Genomic DNA, 18,742 nt, shown 5'->3' with positions numbered 1-18,742 from the left:
TTCCAAGATCCTTCTTGCTTGTAGTGTTGTTGAGCCAAGTATCCCCCATCTGGTAACTGTGCATTTGGTTTCTTTTTCCTAGGTGCAGAACTTGGCATTTATCCCTATTAAATGTCATTCTGTTGTTTTCTGCCCAGCGCTCATCTATCAAGATCACTTTGAATTTTGTTTCTGTCTTCCAAAGTATTAGCTATGCCGCCCAATTTTGTGTCATCTGCAAATCTGATCAGCATTCCCTGCACCTCCTCCTCCAAGTCATTAATAAAAATGTTGAAGAGCACTGGGCCCAGGACTGAGCCCTGCAGTACCCCGGTCGTTACCTCTCCCCAGTTTGAGAAGATCTCATTGATAAGCACACTTTGAGTCCGATTCTGTAGACAACTGTGGATCCACTTGAGAGTTGTTTCATCTAGCCCACTTTGAGTTAGTTTGCTCTTCAGGATATCATGGGACACTTTGTCGAAAGCTTTGCTGAAGTTGGGGTATACTATGTCTACAGCATTCCCACAGTCCACAAGGGAGGTTACCTGGTCAAAAAACGAGATCAGATTGGTCTGGCAGGATTTGTTCTTGACAAATCCATGTTGGCTTCGAGTCATCACTGCATTGTTTTCAAGGTGCTTCCAGATGGATTGCTTTATCATCTGCTCCAGAATTTTCCCAGGGATTGATGTCAGACTTACTGGTCTGTAGTTCCCAGGTTCCTCCTTTTTACCCCTTTTGAAGATAGGGACAACATTAGCCCTCCTCCACTCATCTCGCATTTCACCCGTCCTCCATGATTTCTCAAAGATAATAGACAGTGGTTCTGAGAGTTCTTCTGCCAGTTCCTTTATTACTCTAGGTTCATCTGGCCTTGGAGATTTGAACTCATTCAAAGTAGACTGAAGATTGAGCCAAAGTAGGAATTGAGCACTTCTGCCTTTTCTTTGTCATCTGTTATGATTTTGCCATCCTTATTTAATAGCTGAACCACCATTTCTTTCCTCTGTCTTTTACTATGCACGTAGCTGAAGAAAGCCTTTTTGTTGCTTTTAGCATCCCTTGCTAACCTCAGCTTCTCAGCTTCAGCCTTCCTGATGCCATCCTTGCAATTCTGTGCTACCTGCCTGTACTCTGCCTTTGTTGCTTGGCCTTCTTTCCACTTCCTATATGTGTCCTTTTTTGTCTTCAGGTCATGTCTAAGCTTCTTGTGAAGCCACATTGGCTTCTTCTGTTGTCTTCCGCCTTCTTGTTGGAATTGTTTGTAATTGTGCCTTGAGAATTTCCTTTTTTAAAAGCTCCCACCCATCTTGGACTCCTTTTCTCATTAGCGTCGCTTGCCATGGGACCTTACTGATCATTGTTCTGAGTTTATTAAAATAGGCTTTCCTAAAATCCAGGGTACGCGTTTGACTACACTCGGCTTTTGCTTCCTTTAGAACCAAGAACTCAAGTACAACATGGTTGCTTTCCCCCAGAGTTCCTGTAATTGCTACTTTATCCACTAAGTCATCTCTGTTGGTTAGGATCAAGTCAAGGATAGCCGATCCTCTAGTTCCTTCCTCTACTTTCTGTAAGAGGAAGTTATCCGCCACACAAGTCAGGAATTTCCTGGAGGGGCCATGTTTTGCAGAATTTGTCTCCTGACAAATATTGGGGAAATTGAAGTCCCGCATTACTACTACATCATGCTTCCTTAAAACATTGGCTATTTGCTTTTCAAAAGTTTCATCCTCGTCTTCTCCTTGGTTGGGTGGCCGGTAGTAGAGTTCGACCACCAGGTTCCTTTTATTCTTTGTTCCATTTATTTTGATCCAGATGCTCTCGGTGGGGCTACCAAGCTCCTCCTCCTGTATTTCTGTGCAGAGATATGTATTTTTCACATACAGTGCAACCCCACCTCCCTTTCTGTTCCTCCTGTTCTTTCTGAACAAGTTATATCCTTCAATTGCTGTATTCCAGTCATGAGAGTCATTCCACCAAGTCTCAGTTATACTTATCAAGTCATAATTTCCCTCCTGTATTAAGAGTTCAAGTTCATTCTGTTTGTTTCCCATACTCTGGGCATTAGTATATAGACATCGAAGACCATGTGCTTCATAGTCTGGCTTTCTTCCTACATGTGTCTGAAGACTATTATTGGGCGCTATCAGAGCTGTTCTCTCCGTTGCAGTGCATGTGCCTACGTCCATTGTTACCCCCAACATTACACCTCCCTTCCCCGTAGGATTCAGTTTAAAGCCCTCCTAATGAAGTTCTTCATGCTGTGGCTAAACACATTCCTGCCATCCTTTGTGAGGTGCAACCTGTCCCTGGCCAACAGCCCATCTTCCAGGAAGTACAGCCCGTGAATTTGGTCCCAGAATCCAAATCTCTCTCGTCGGCACCACTTTTGTAGCCAGTCATTCACCCGGAGTATTTTTCATTCCCTTTCTATCCCTCTTCTAACTACTGGGGGGATGGATGAGAAAACTATCTGGGCCCCAAAGTTCTTGAGTTTCCTTCCCAAAGCTTCAAAGTCTGACGTGATTTCTTCGTAGCTCCGCTTGGCGGTATCATTTGTTCCCACATGGATGAGAAGAAAGGGATACCTGTCAGTAGCCAGTCCTCTAGTTCCTTCCTCTACTTTCTGTAAGAGGAAGTTATCCGCCACACAAGTCAGGAATTTCCTGGAGGGGCCATGTTTTGCAGAATTTGTCTCCTGACAAATACTGGGGAAATTGAAGTCCCGCATTACTACTACATCATGCTTCCTTGAAACATTGGCTATTTGCTTTTCAAAAGTTTCATCCTCGTCTTCTCCTTGATTGGGTGGCCGGTAGTAGACTCCGACCACCAGGTTCCTTTTATTCTTTGCTCCATTTATTTTGATCCAGATGCTCTCGATGGGGCTACCAAGCTCCTGTATTTCTGTGCAGAGATAAGTATTTTTCACATACAGTGCAACCCCACCTCCCTTTCTGTTCCTCCTGTTCTTTTTGAACAAGTTATATCCTTCAATTGCTGTATTCCAGTCATGGGAGTCATCCCACCAAGTCTCAGTTACACCTATCATAATTTCCCTCTTGTATTAAGAGTTTTCCCCCACCCCCTTCCCCCTCCTTCTTCCTGTATCTGAGTCTTCCCTTATCTTTCATTGACCTCACTCCTCTTGCAGCTTTTACTTTTTTCATGGAGGAAACTGAAGCAGAACACAATGGGGTAATTTGATAGCTCATTATCTGCGATCTATTTAAAAATGGAGCAAAGGGCATTTAGTGCAGGAGACACATTGAATGATCACGGTGTCATGTAAACAGCCTGTGCAAACTTTCATGAAGGAGCAATCTGAATCGCAAGCTCAGTGTGAAGGAGCCCTAGGATTGCTCCCTCTGGCTGCAATCCTTTTGAGTAAACATGTATAGGTTTGCACTGCAGGCATAAGTTGATTTTATAGAAGCAGTCACTTTTAATCAGTTTTAGTCAGTGGGAATGAAAGTTGCATATTTTATTAGATTATTTTGGTTTTGGTGTGTTAAATTATCTTACCATTCATTCACTATCTTAAAATAAAATATTTTATGACTCTATTTTATTTTATTTTATTTCCTACTCTTTACTTTCTGTTATTTAACCAGTTACCAATCCATAAGAGGACCTCTCCCCTTATTCCATGACTGCTATGTTTAATCGGGTGTCTTTGATGAGGGACTTTACCAAAAGCCCTTTGGAAGTCGCTGGGCCTGCTGCCGCCGCCGCTGCCACCACCACCAGGCCTTCCTTGTGGACTTCTGCCTGGCAGACCGCCAGTCCCTGCAGGACCAGGCCCCCAGGTACCGAGCCAGCTGTGCTGCTCCACCTGCCCCTCCCTGGAGGGGCTACATAAGCTGGCTGGCTGAGGTGGCCTGGGAGAGCCAGGGCCTGCAGGAGAAGCCACCACCACCACCACCACCGGGGAAGAGGCGTGCTTGCGGCCGCTGGGCCTGCTGCCGCCGTCGCCGCTACCACCGCCACCAGGCCTTCCCTGTGGACTCCTGCCTGGCATTTTTAAGGGGATTTTAATTGTTTTGTTTGTTTGTTTTATTTTGTTGGGGGGGATTTTGTTGTGTTTTTAGGGGTGGGTAGCCTGCCTGATAGGCGGGAGCGAGGGGGCATGTGTCCACCTGATAGAGGCAGTGGGGGGAGTGTTGGGGGCCAGAACATACCGAGGCTGGGCGGCAGGCGCTAGCGGAGCGCTAGGGGCAGGCCATGCCAGCTAAGGGGAACAAGGGAGAGATGTGTAGTATCTGTCCCCTGCTCCGGGCCTGTCCAGAGCCAAAGGATGGCTGGGGGAGGCGTGACCCCATCTTCTGGCCTTCGTTTGCTCCTCTGCAATGCCAGGTCTGTTACCCAGAAAACCTCCCTCATCCATGACATGATCCTGGATGAGGGTGCAGACCTGGCATGTATTACGGAGACCTGGCTGGCCGAGGCTGCTGCTCCAACCCTTGCAGCCATGTGTCCAGCTGGATTTTCATATGCACAGCAGCCGAGGGCTGGGGATCGGGGAGGGGGAGTGGCTGTTATCTACCGAGAGTCCTTGGTCTTCACCAGACCCCCTCTCCGGGAGACCAAGGTTGTTGAGTGCATGTACTGGAGGTTGGGCCCGAAGGGCAGTCTGGGGATTCTGCTCGTGTACCGTCCACCCCGCTGCATGACTGACTCCCTGGCCGAGGTGCTTGAGGTGGTCTCTGATGTGCGTGTACAGTCCCCTAACTTACTGGTGTTGGGGGACTTCAACGTACATTCGGAGGCCATCCTCACAGGAGCACCTCGGGACTTCATGGAGACCATGGCCTCCTGGGAGCTGCACCATATTCTAACTGGGCCCACCCATGTAGCCGGTCATGCACTAGACCTTGTGTTTGTTTCTGGAGAAGCGGGGAGTGATCTGGAAGTCGGGGGTATATCCACCACCCCCTTGTCATGGTCAGATCACTATCTGGTGATGTTGGACTTCTCGGTTCCACAACCCCTCCGCAGGGGTGGAGGACCCATTAAAATGGTCCACCCCAGGCGTCTTATGGATCCAAATGGATTCCTGAACGCGCTTGGGGATTCTCTGGGGCATGCCAACGGCCACTCGGTCGAGACCCTGGTGGGTGGTTGGAATGCCGCAATCACCGGGGCATTAGATCGGGTGGCTCCGAAACGCCCTCTCCCCCTGAACAGGGCTCGGACTGCACCATGGTTCAATCCGCGGTTACGAGCTCTGAAACAGGAGGTGAGACGGCTAGAGCGCCGGTGGCGGAAGTCTCGCTCCAAAGACGATCAGACACGGGCTAGAGCTATATCTTCAGCCTATCACGTGGCGGTGAAGGCAGCAAAAAAGGAATATTATGCTGCCTCCATCGCGTCTGCAGAGTGCTGCCCCAGGAGGCTGTTCCAAGTGGTCCGGAGCCTGGTCGGTCCTGTGGCTCCGGAACCACTGGAGCATTCTAAGGCCTCCTGTGAGGCTTTGGCAAGGCACTTTGCAAGATAAAATTGATCAGATTAGGTGTGTTACTCTGCACACTGTGGATACAGTTAGTGAGCAAGAGGCGGCCTGTGGCAAACCGGTTTTGTGGGATCGGTTCCAGCTTCTTCCTCCTGATGAAGTGGACAAGGTGCTTTCATCTGTAAGGCCAACCACCTGCTTACTTGATCCTTGCCCATCTTGGCTCATTATGAGCTGCAGAGAGAGACTGGGTGAGGGGATCAAGGCGGTGGTGAACGCCTCCCTTGAGGAGGGAGTGATGCCATCAGCCGTCAAGGAGGCAGTGATAAGACCGCTCTTAAAGAAGCCCTCCTTGGATCCTCAAGTTCTGAACAACTTTCGCCCAGTCTCAAATCTGCCATTTTTGGGCAAGGTGATTGAGCGGGTGGTGGCGGTGCAGTTGAAGGCACACTTGGAAGAAACTGATTATCTAGACCCATTTCAGTCGGGCTTCAGGCCTGGGCATGGGACAGAAACGGCCTTGGTCGCCTTGGTGGATGATATGAGGAGGGCTCTGGATAGGGGTGAATGCTCCTTCCTTGTTCTCCTCGACCTCTCAGCGGCTTTTGATACCGTTGACCACGGTATCCTCCTGGACCGCCTGGAGGGGTTGGGCATTGGAAACACTGTATTGCGGTGGTTCCAGTCCTTCCTCTCTGGCAGGTACCAGAGGGTAGCACTGGGAGAGGAGGTTTCGGACCCGTGGCCACTTACTTGTGGGGTGCCACAGGGTTCCATCCTCTCCCCGATGCTATTTAACATCTATGTGAAGCCACTGGGGGCTATCATCAGGAGGTTTGGGGTGCAGTGTCATCAATATGCGGATGACACTCAGCTCTACCTCTCATTCAAATCTTCACCAAGGTTGGCCGTAGAATCCCTGTCCAAATGTCTGGAGACGGTGAGTGGCTGGATGGGGAGGAATAAGCTGAAGCTCAACCCTGACAAGACTGAGGTACTTTTGGTGGGAGACAAGAGGAGGCTGGGGGATGTTGACCTGGTGTTGAATGGGGTACAGCTACCCTTGAAAGACCAGGTCCGCAGCCTGGGGGTCATTTTGGACTCCCAGCTGTCCATGGAGGCTCAGGTGTCAGCTGTGAGCCGGACAGCGCTGTATCAACTCCATCTGATACGGCGGCTGCGCCCCTACCTTCCTGACCATCTGCTCCCATCGGTAGTACATGCCCTGGTCTCCTCTCGTTTAGACTACTGTAATGCGCTCTACGTGGGGTTACCCTTGAAGATGGTTCGGAAACTGCAGCTGGTACAGAACGCGGCGGCTCGCCTGATTAAAGGCAGCCGCCAGCGAGATCACATCACTCCAGTGCTGAAGGAGTTGCACTGGTTACCAGTTGTTTTCCGGGCCAAATTCAAGGTGTTGGTTTTGACCTTTAAAACCCTATATGGTTCCGGCCCAGCCTATCTTAAGGAGCGCCTCCAGCAACACCAGACAGGCCGCTTAACAAGATCAGCCTCGGATGGCCTTCTCTCTGTCCCATCAGCCAGGACAGCTAGACTGGTGGGGACGAGGGAGAGGGCCTTCTCTGTGGTGGCCCCCACTCTGTGGAACTCCCTCCCTAGGGAACTCCGTCATGCCCCCTCTTTAATGAGCTTCCGTCGTGCATTAAAAACGTGGTTGTTCAGGCAGGCATTTGGGGTGGGTTAGGGTATTTTTTTAAAAAAAATTTATGGTAAAATTTTATTGTTTTAAATTGTTTATGGTGGGTTGTACATCGCCCAGAGTGGCTGGGTGACCAGTCAGATGGGCGATTAATAAATTTAATAAATAAATAAATAAATAAATAAATAAAAGTCCAAGTACACAATGTCTACCAGATCACCCCTTTCTGCATGTTTATTGACACTCTCAAAGAACTCTAAAAGGTTAGTGAGATAGGACTTACCTCTATGGAAATCATGTTGATTCTTTTTCATTAGGACTTGTCCTTCTATATGCTTGCTAATTTTATCTTTAATAACGCTTTCCATCAGTTTACCCATAACAGAAGTTAAGCTAACTAGTCTGTAATTACCTTGGATCCCTTTTTGAAAATTGGTGTTATATTTGCCATTCTCCAGTTCTCTGGTACAGAGGCTGATCTTAGAGACATGTTACTGATTTTTGTTAGAAGATCAGCAATTTCACACTTGAGTTCTTTAAGAAGTCTTGGACGGATACCATGTGGACTCTGTGATTCGTTAGCTTTCAGTTTGTTGATAAGGTCTCAAGCCTGATCAGGCACCCTATGCCTACTCTAAAGTAATAATGAAAAAAAGACAAAGTTGCTACATAGAATCATAGAATAGTAGGGTTGGAAGGGGTATATAAGACCATCGAATCCCACCCCCTGCTCAATGCAGGAATCTAAGTCAAAGCATCTCTGACAGATGGCTGACCAGCTTCATCCTGAATGCCTCCAGTGTGGGAGAGCCCACCACCTCTCTAGGTAATTGGTTCCATTGCCATATTGCTCTAAGAGTCAGGACGTGTTTCCGGATGTTCAGCTGGAATCTGGCTTCCTGTAACTTGAGCCCATTATTCTGTGTCCTGCACTCTGGGATGATCGAGAAGAGATCCTGGCCTTCCTCTCTGTGACAACCTTTCAAGTACTTAAAGAGCACTATCATATCTCCCCTCAGTCTTCTCAAGGCTAAACATGCCCAGTTCTTTCAGTCTCTCCTCATAGGGCTTTGTTTCCAGTCCCCTGATCATCTTCATTGCCCTCCTCTGAACCCTCTCTGGCTTGCCTGCATCCTTCTTAAAGTGCGGTGCCCAGAACTGGACACAGTATTCCAGATGAGGCCTAACCATTGCTGAGTAGAGGGGAACTAATACTTTACATGATTTGGAAGCTATACTTCTATTAATGCAGCCCAAAATAGCATTGGCTTTTTTTGCAGCCACATCACATTGTTGGCTCATATTCAGCTAGTGATCTACAAGGATTCCAAGATCCTTCTCACTTGTAGTATTGTTGAGCCAAGTATCGCCCATCTTGTAACTGTGCATTTGGTTCCTTTTTCCTAGGTGCAGAACTTGGCATTTATCATTCTGTTGGTTTCTGCCAGTGCTACATGTGGATTTAATGTCTGTTTTGGCCCTGTTTTATGTTGGATTCTGCCCTTCTTGGAGTGATGATTCCAGAAGGTAGTGCTGGGGGTCTCCTGTTTGATGCCTTGGCCATTGGACTATGTTGATCCTCAGAGTTCCAACTTCTTGTCCCATATGGTACATGAAAATGCTGGATGAGGTCATCTGTGATTCCGAGGTTCAAGTGTGACCAATGTGCAGATGATACCCAACTCTACCTCTCCTTTCCATCTAAATTCAAGAAAGCTGACCAACTTCTGAATCAGTGTCTGACATCAGTAATGCACTGGACAAGGATGAACGGAGAAGGCAGAGGTGCTCCAGATCAGTCGAAACACAGATCATGGAAGAACGGTTCAACTTGACTTGGATGGGGTTGCATCCTCACTGAAGACTCAAGTTCTCAATTTTTATGTACTCCAGGATTTGGTCCTGAACCTGATGCCCAGCTTTGCGTGATGTTCAGGAGCACTTTTGCACAGCTAAGGCTAGTCTGCCAAAAGCACCCATTCTTAGGCATCTCAGAACTGGCCATGATGACATTGCTTTAGCCACATCTCATTTAACATGTACTATGTGGGTCTGCCTGTGAAGACTCTTCGGAAACTTCAGCTCGTTCAGAATGCTACAGCGAGACTATCGACTGGAGCCACTTGGAGGAAACTTGTGACTCCCATGCTACCACAGCTTCACTGACTAATGGCCTGCTTCCAGGCACAATTCAAAGTGCTGCTGGTTATGACCTTACATAATTTGGGACCTGCCCGCTGAGTGTCTAAGAGAGGTTTGGGAGAGGCCCTTCTTTCTGTCCCACCAACATGTGAAGTGCATTTAGTGAGAACCTGGGAGAGGACCTCAGTCACTGCTCCCAAGCCCTAGAACTTCTCACCCAGGGAGGCCCATCTGATTATCTTTCACCAGCAGGCAACAACAAAGACATTTTTATTCAGACAGGCCTTGGGTGGCCTTAGACGCTGATTATTCAGCTACTGAAAACATTGCCATTTGGTGAACTGGTTGTTTTTATTTCATCAATTTTATTGATGTTTCACCTGCCTGTTTTGTGTTTTTGATTGTTTATGTTGTGCTTTACTTCATACTTCATTGCTGTTAGCCTCCTCATGCACCATTTGGTGGAAAGGTTTGATAGAAATATAATAAATAAATAAATAATATATTTTAAAAAGTAAATGGTCATGGGTGATCACTGATAGGGACTTAGGGTGCAGTTGTGAAAATTAATTGTTGCAACTTTGTATATATTCTTACAGGTTTTAGTATGGTTTAAAATGTCGACAATGTTTTACAATGAAATTTTATTTATAGCCCCTGAGGAAGGAAATATCCTTCTGAAATGCCTCATGCTTATTAAAGCATTTTCAAGCACTTGAGAATATACTAAATATACTAAACAACCAGTCAGTATCTGCTTTAATAACTGAAACTCATCCAAACAATACTGACAATAATATTGACAAATGGAACAACAGGTATTTTATTGACTCCAACATGACAGCCAAACCAATGCTAGTAATTCTTGAACTGCTTAGGAAAAAAGTCACCATAGCTTGTTGAGGGTGCCATTTGATCTGTCTAAAAATCCACATAAAGCCGCTTTCTCACCACATGAAACAGCTCTGCTGGACATCTCAATGGTGGTGGGAAAGTAATTTGTATTTGCTGCCATCTCTACCACAGAGAAAGCTCTAAAAGCAATTGTAGTCACCCCGAGATTTTCCCCAGCTGTCATTGCTTCAAGGTCTCTAGAAAACTAGGAAGCCAAAAGAGCCTTAAGTGGTAGGAGAGGGCACTTAGGAGTGGTTCTATCAACCACCTGATCCATCTCCGTATTCAACAAATTGACTAGGACTTTGACAGAACCATCTACCATTTCATGAGGAAACTCCTGAAGAAATATTGAGAAGCTATCCAGATCCATCTGTCTTTGGAGGCAGACCATGTCCACTGGTCCTCCACCCTCGCATAGTTTTGAGGAATCCCAGTTTCTCAGACAATTCAATATTTCATGTAATTTCTTCAGCCATACTTAAGTTTCCAGCACTGGGTTTTTACTGTACAAAGTAGAAGACCAGCAGATGCATCTGAAACACTGGCATTCACCTCATCTCAGTCATAAATTCACTAGGTGGTCTTAGACAAGCCACCATTTCTCATCTTCAGTCCCTTTCCCAACCATAATTAAAAATGTAGACTTTAACATTTATATACCACCTTATTTGCTAAAAAGCCATCAAGGCGATGTGCAACAATTTAAAACAATAAAACCTCAACACAATAAAAGCAAGAATATTAGAAACAGTGAGAGCACAATCCTATGGGGATAGTTGCCTGCCTTCAAACTCGGAGGTGACCGACTTTCCAGTACAGGGCGGGTGTAGTGTGGAGAGGATCTTCTCCTCTGCGCTCCGGCCATCCTGTATTTGTGGCTGGATGGCCAATTTCAGCTGTCTAGCCAGAGTGGTTTGGAGCAGGGGAGGGGGGGAGGCCAGACGGCACCTAGGAAGCGTTGTACTGGCACTTCCACTGTCCCCACCCCTCCCTGCCCCCAGGAACACCCCTTTTTCCACGGCTCCACGCTGCTCTTAGAGCACGGAGCCAGGAATAAACTGCACCACCTATGAGGGGGAGGGGGAGGGGTCAGGGAGGCGGTTTCCTGGGAACTGAGTTTGGAGCACTGGCTCTGAGGTTGGTTCCCGAAAACCAAAAATCCTATGGCCGTCTAGTCACTGTCTAGCGGCCATAGGATTGTGCCATAAATGGTTAAAACAACAACATAATTTAAAAGGCTTGATTAAAAAGATGTGTCTTCTCACCCTTTCTAAATCCAAGAGAGTGGGGCCAATTGCAGTTCTTGAGGGAGTGCATTCCCTCAAGAGGAAGTTTTGGAGCAACACAGGAGAAAGCCCTTTTGTGTGTGCCCAACCAGCAGGCCTCTGTGGGTAAGGGACCTGAAGAGGGCCTCTCCTGAGGATCTTAACAGCTGGGCAGGTTCATAACAAGCTAGGCGATCCTGTAGATAGCCAGGCCCTAAGTCATTTAGGGCTTTAAATGTTAAAACCAGCACCTTGAATTGAGCCTGGAAAGCAACTGGCAACCAGTGCAGGTCTTTCAGGACAGGCAATATGGAACCAATACTATGCAGCCTAGCTGCCACATTTTGCACTAAATTGAAGCTTCTGGGGACTTTTCAGGGGTAGCCCCAAGTAGGGCCATTGCAATAGTTTAAACGTGGTGTAACTAAGGCATGGATAACTGTTGCCATGCCAGACTGACTCAGGAAGGTCTGCAGCTGGTGCACCAAGTGTAAATGTGCAAACACTCTCTTTACCACCACTGCCATCAGAAAATCCAGGGACAGTATAGGGTCAAGGAGGAACCCGCCCATGATCTGGTCCTTCAGAGGAGCACAACCCCTTCCAGAGCAGGTTGAACTCCAATCCCTGAGTCAGACTTTCTATGACCAACACCACCTCTGTGTTCTCTGGGTTTAACCTCAGCTAGTTCACCCACTTTACAGTGCTGTTGTACAGATTGCAGATGGTTGTACACTGTGCCACAAGTAGAGTGTGCATGCAAAGGAAGAGGACCTTACTGATCAGTTAGTTCAGGTCATTGGTGCAAGGAAGCCATGATTTCGCAACCACTACTCCACCTTTTGAACTTTTCAATATATTCTAATGATTTCAACAATGACATTAACCAGCCACTGAATAAACAAAAAACATCAGAAACATAATCATGTAAATAATTTAAACTGTTTATCCTCTGGTTTTACTTTATTATTATCCAGAATCATTGGATGCTCTTCATGTTATCCACATCTTACCAAAAGTCAATGGTGCCTTGCCTTTACATAGCATTAAACCATGCCCATAGTGTGCCCTTTACAAAAATCATGACGTATTTGAACTGTGAATAGCAGGAAGATAATACTATTTATACAATCACCGGACATTTCATTGCAATGGATTCTGTACTGTCATTACCAGGATGACACTTGAAAAAATGTCCTTTCTTGTATTAATCTACTCTTTCAAGAATATGTTGACAGTATTTCCTAATCAGGGGCCAGTGGGCAAATTTGGAATTTTGAGGATCATGGGCACTCTCACAAAATGGTTGCCATGGGAGGAGTTTCCCATTCACAAAATGGTTGCCATGGTTGGCCTGGCCAGTCACAAAACACCCATTTCCAAGAAGGCAAATTGGTAAGCTTAAAAGAGAAGTAATTTGCTCAAGAATAAGTACAAGGCAAAGGTGGGGTCTGAGTTCCAAAACACAAAACTACTATTTGGAAACTCAGTTTTCTGTTCCAACACATGTTTCACAGAAGGCAAATTGCTAAGACTCAGGGATAAGTAACTTGGACAAGAAACGGACAAGAAAGTACAAATCAGAAGTGGGGTCAGAGCCCCAAATGCCAAATCACAAAACACAACAATATCCATTTCTCAGAAGACAAACTGGTGATGCTCAGAGACACACAGAAAAAAAACACAGGAAAAACATCCACCTACATTTTACACCCACACCAAAAATAAAAGCTGGAAAAACATAACACACCACACACATACCACAAGGTAAAATGAACACCACACCAAAACAAACACACAAACAAACCAGCTAATACATACACATGCATCGATAGTGTTGGATACTGACTGAAACTTGAGCGCAGCTCACAGAAAAATAAATTACCACACTGTTATTTAATTCACAAACCAAAATCCAGTTTTAAATGCACTGGTTGTTCAAATACTTCATAGAGCAAGAAAAACATTTCAGGGCTATACCAATTCATACCCAGGCTTTCTTCACACTTTCCAGGAGTTGATTAAGCCTACATACTCAAAAGTTCGCCTCAGCTCCCAACCAGTGGTGTTACTTTGATAGTCTATTCACTTCTCAAATAAGAACAGTACAGAACTATCATGATCATTGCCCCTGCAATATCCTCAATGAAGGTCTCCCAAAGAGCATGATTAAAAACATCTTTTTAAAATTTAAGAAATAAACAGATATCAAATCATGTCACACATGTCAAAGCAGAATAACTGTTTCAAGGATTATAATGTCACACTCACCTGCGCAGATAAATTTGGAACTGGCTCCTCAACAACTACCACTTCCCCATTGTCAACACAGGCAGGAACGTTGGGGCTGAAAACCATGAGGTCACTCTTGGCTCCAGCCTCTCCATTCACACCCGCCAGGATGTGGCTGTGGCGATTTGAATACGACCAGCTGCCCACTTCACTGGCGCACACCAGGGTGGCTGTGCCAGGACCATACACCACGGACTCCTCCGCCTGGCAGTGGCACCGCAGGGCCACGTACAAGGTGATCGCCAGCAGGAACAAGCTGGACACGGAGCAGATAGCAATGATCAGGTAAACATTGGCAGTGTCCTGCAACGGCCTTGGACTCTCTCCTGTCTTAGAAAGGCGACTGTCACTTTGAACACCCTGGGCACTTGTCACCAGTGACACACTCACTGTGGCTGTGGCCGAGAGCTGAGGCTGGCCGTGGTCCTTCACCAGCACCAGGAGAGTCTGGCTGCCGCTGCCCTCCTCCTCATCCAAGGCACGCGCGGTACTGATCTCACCACTGTACAGCCCCACCCGCCAAGGGCCTCTCGTTGTCTCATGCAGCTCATATCGCAGCCACGCATTGTACCCTGAGTCAGCATCAAGGGCACGGACCTTGCCCACCACGTGCCCAGACACCGCAGGGGCCAGCAGGAGAATGGGATCCTCTTCCGCTGGCCTCGACACGGCAGGCGCGTTGTCGTTCTCATCCACCACAAAGAGCTGCACCGTCACGTTGCCACACAAGGAGGGCAGCCCGGCATCCTTGGCCCTCACCTGGAACTCCAGCAGCTTCAGCTCCTCGTAGTCCAAGGGCTGCAGGGCATAGAGCTTCCCACTCTCCGAGTGCACTGAGACGTAGCTGGACAGGGGCCAGAGCTGCTCGTCCATCCAGTAGCTGACCAAGGAGTTCTCAGCCACATCTGGGTCTGAGGCGGACACTGTGAAGATGTGGGCACCTGGCGGGTTGTTCTCCTTCACAAAGACCGTGTAGGAGGGCTGAGCAAAAGCGGGTGCATTGTCATTCACGTCACTGACTGGCACCACCAGGCTACTACTGGCTGACAGTGATGGGACCCCTTGGTCTTGTGCTGTCACTAAGAGCCTGTACTCAGCCACTTGTTCCCAATCCAGGGGCTCAGCTAGCACCAATGAACAGTAATTCTTGAAGGTGGGCACTAGCTTGTAGGGAATCCCAGGTGGCCACAGGGAAGTGCTCACTTGTCCATTGGCGCCAGTGTCCCTGTCTGAGACACTGATCAGGGCCACCACCATTCCCATTGGGGAGTCCTCTGGGACAGGTATCAATAGAGACATCACTGCAATTTCAGGTGCATTGTCGTTTACATCCAGAACCTCAATCAAAACTTTGCAGTGTCCTGATAATGGAGGATTCCCCTTGTCTTTTGCCTCAACTTGTATTTCATAAAAATTCCTGTCTTCAAAATCCACATTTCCTTTCACACGGATCTCACCAGTCCTTTGATCAAGGATAAACTTTTCTTCTCCATTTGTGCTTGACGTGTATGTAATTTCCTTATTTGTTCCCTCATCTAAATCTGTAGCATTTATCTTCATTACTAATAACCCACTATCTGAGTTTTCTAATAATTGGACTTTATAAACCGACTGATTAAATACAGGAGGATTATCGTTTGCATCTAGCACTTTGATCACCAGCTGAACTGTGCCAGTGAGCTGCGGTTGGCCTCCATCAATGGCTGTGAGTAATAAATGGTGAACAGCACGTTCTTCTCTATCAAGAGGTGCATTTAAAACAAGAAATAAAGATGCACTGTGTTCATAATTCCCCATTACCTCTAGATGGAAATGTGGATTTGGGCTAAGGTTGTACTTGAGCTGGGAGTTGGCAGCGATGTCCATATCAGAGGCTCCCTCTAGAGGAAAATATGAATCACGAATGCTAGACTCTGCCAGAGTAAATTGCTTCTCTGTGACAGGGAAAATGGGGGCATTGTCATTTATGTCAGCAATCTCCACTTCCACGTGGAAAACCCTCAGGGGTTTGTCCAAAAGCACCTCAAGGTGAATGATGCACACAGCAGTGGTGGCACACAGCTCCTCCCTGTCTATCCGGGAATTCACAAACAAGGTCCCATCCTGCACATTTACCTCAAAATAGTCCCCCTGTTCTTTGGACACCATCCGGAACATCCGAGGCACCAGCTCTCCCGCCTCCAGCCCCAGGTCCTGGGTGAGGCGGCCCACGACGGTGCCGTGCTGGGATTCCTCCGGCACGGAATAATGGAGCTGGCCGCTGCCCACCTCCCAGGCTGCGTGGAGCAGGGCCAGCTGCAGCAGCTGCCTCTTTACAGAACCTGCCTTCCAAGCAAGCATGGCAAATTCAGACAGCAATGTCTTGTTTTTTTTCATAGACAGGTAGATAAATCCCTTTCTTTCAGGAGTGAAGAGCAGAGTCCAAGCAGCTCATCCAAGCTAGTATCTGTGAAATTGGTTGAATCTGTTCCTGTGGTGTTGCATCTGATGTTTCTATTGTGGATCTGACAGGTAGGATTTACTGTCACGTTTGTGGGAGGAGCTCTGAATTTTCAGCCTTTCTTAAATATTTCCTTAGGGAACAGTGACCCCTAGTGACTGAATTTTGAAATGGAGAAGCAGATTATTCCCTTCCATGTTTTTATTTCAAATGTTTATAATAATCTTGTACCAATACATTTCATTTTATACACGTTTACTTCCAAGGAAATATAATGACCTTAGCTTCCATTTGCCTCTCTCTTACTGTTTCAGTTCTATTTACCTCAGTTGTTGTTCAGTCGTTCAGTCGCGTCCGACTCTTCGTGACCCCGTGGACCATAGCACGCCAGGCCTTCCTGTCCTCCGCTCTCTCCCGGAGCGTGCTCAAGTTCATATTCATTGCATTGGTGATGCTATCTAGCCATCTCATCCTCTGTTGTCCCCGTCTCCTTTTGCCTTCAGTCTTTCTCAGCATCAGGGTCTTTTCCAGTATCTTCCATTAACTCAGCTTCTTTTTTGGAATCTTACTTCGTTATTTGTTCTATTTTCTTCATGTCCGTTATATACCATAATTGTATTCATTGCTCAGCTATCTCTAGCTCCCATATGCATTTTCAGAAGGGGGAAAACCCTGCTACTTCTTGCTTCTTAGAAGATACAGATGATGTTTGCCTTGTAACATTGCCATTCATCAGTATGTCTTGTCTTTCCCTGACTCCAACCTTCCCTTTCTGGTAGAAGATAATTTCCAATAATTTTGAAATGTTGCCAGCTTCCCTCTCTCCAGTTCTTGTTAGGCGTAGTACACAGGCAAGCAATCACGCACACGAGAATGTGACTGTGTGCTTCCCCCATCTCAGGTGTTGTCTATGGATATGTGAAGCTGCCTTATACTGAGCCAGCCCATTAGTTCATCGAACTGAGCATCGTCTACTCTGACTGGCAGTTGCTCTTCAGGGTCTCCAGCAGGGCCCTTCCCCATCATCTGCTCTCCAGAGATGCTAAGGACTGTGCATGCAAAGCATCTGCTCTGCCACTGAGCCATGCTCCTTCCCCATGCGCTAGGGCTCTTCCAAGGATATTCTTTGCTTAGCTCTTGTCTTTCATCTGCCTGCTCTTTTGCATGTAATCTGTTCATTTTTATTCAGAAGTGAAAATTGTTTGTGAGTAAAAGCTGCTCACCCAGGAAGTTGCAGGAAGGAATGGCTATTCTTCATCCTCTTTCTAGTGTCTCTGCCTCTTTCCATGTTCTTTGTTGTTGAATAGGGAGACTAATATTTTTATTGACATTTGCTGGACTAATGCAAAGGGCTTCCAGAGAATCCTACAGGACTGAGATACATTTTTTCAATGGATTTCAGACTTCTGTGAAATCATGGAGTATCACTGAGATGTGGAGCAGTGGAGGGCTCATGCCAAAGAGTTGCAGCATTGTATTAGAAAGAAAGAAAAACCAGCATGAATGGTTGGAGTAGAATTGTTGTTGTTCAGTCGTTCAGTCGTGTCCGACTCTTCGTGACCCCATGGACCATAGCACGCCAGGCCTTCCTGTCCTGCGCTCTCTCCCGGAGTGTGCTCAAGTTCATATTCATTGCATCCGTGATGCTATCTAGCCATCTCATCCTCTGCCGTCCCCTTCTCCTTTTGCCTTCAGTCTTTCCCAGCATCAGGGTCTTTTCCAGGGAGTTTTCTCTTCGCATTAGGTGGCCAAAATATTGGAGCTTCAGCTTCAGTATCTGTCCTTCCAATGAGCACTCAGGGTTGATTTCCTTTAGGATGGACTGATTTGACCTCCTTGCAGTCCAGGGGACTCGTAAGAGTCTTCTCCAGCACCACAGTTCGAAAGCATCAATTCTTCGGCACTCAGCCTTCCTTATAGTCCAGCTCTCACAGCCATAGGTTGCTACTGGGAAAACCATAGCTTTGATTAGACGGACCTTTGTCGGCAAGGTGATGTCTCTGCTTCTTACTGTGCTGTCTAGGTTGGCCATAGCTTTCCTCCCCAGGAGCAAGCGTCTTTTAATTTCATGGCTACAGTCACCGTCTGCGGTGATCTTGGAGCCCAAGAAAGTAAAATCTGTCACTGCTTCCATTTCTTCCCCTTCTATATGCCAGGAAGTGATGGGGCCAGATGCCATGATCTTCGTTTTTTTAATGTTGAGTTTCAAACCAGCTTTTGCACTCTCCTCTTTCACCCTCAACAAGGGGCTCTTTAGACCCTCTTCGCTTTCTGCCATTAGGGTGGTATCATCTGCATATCGGAGGTTGTTGATAATTCTCCCAGCAATCTTAATTCCGACCTGTGATTCATCCAACCCGGCATTTCTCATGATGTACTCTGCATATAAGTTAAATAAGCAGGGTGACAATATGCAGCCTTGTCGTACTCCTTTCCCAATTTTGAACCAATCGGTTGTTCCATGTCTGGTTCTGACTGTTGCTTCTTGACCCTCGTACAGGTTTCTCAGGAGACAGGTAAGGTGGTCTGGTACTCCCATCACTTTCAGAATTTGCCACAGTTTGTTGTGATCCACACAATCAAAGGCTTTAGCGTAGTCAATGAAGCAG

At 46.8% G+C, this 18,742-nt stretch overlaps 1 protein-coding gene across 1 annotated transcript in view; it reads right to left on the bottom strand.

Moving 5' to 3' along the window:
• The window catches only part of LOC146347555 (protocadherin alpha-C2-like), a 202,114-nt gene extending 186,081 nt beyond the window's left edge, over positions 1-16,033 (bottom strand). Inside the window, exon 1 of the mRNA XM_084850919.1 lies at positions 13,673-16,033. Within this exon, the coding sequence (XP_084707045.1) occupies positions 13,673-16,033 (2,361 nt within the window). The remainder of the gene's footprint in view (positions 1-13,672) is intronic.
• Between the last annotated feature and the right edge of the window lie 2,709 nt (positions 16,034-18,742).

Source organism: Heloderma suspectum, chromosome 4, assembly GCF_057233095.1.
Source record: "Heloderma suspectum isolate Gila_16-S chromosome 4, 16-S_ref, whole genome shotgun sequence".
Taxonomy (NCBI): domain Eukaryota; kingdom Metazoa; phylum Chordata; class Lepidosauria; order Squamata; family Helodermatidae; genus Heloderma; species Heloderma suspectum.
Note: the sequence above shows the minus strand (reverse complement) of the source record. Positions and strands in the feature narration are given on the sequence as shown.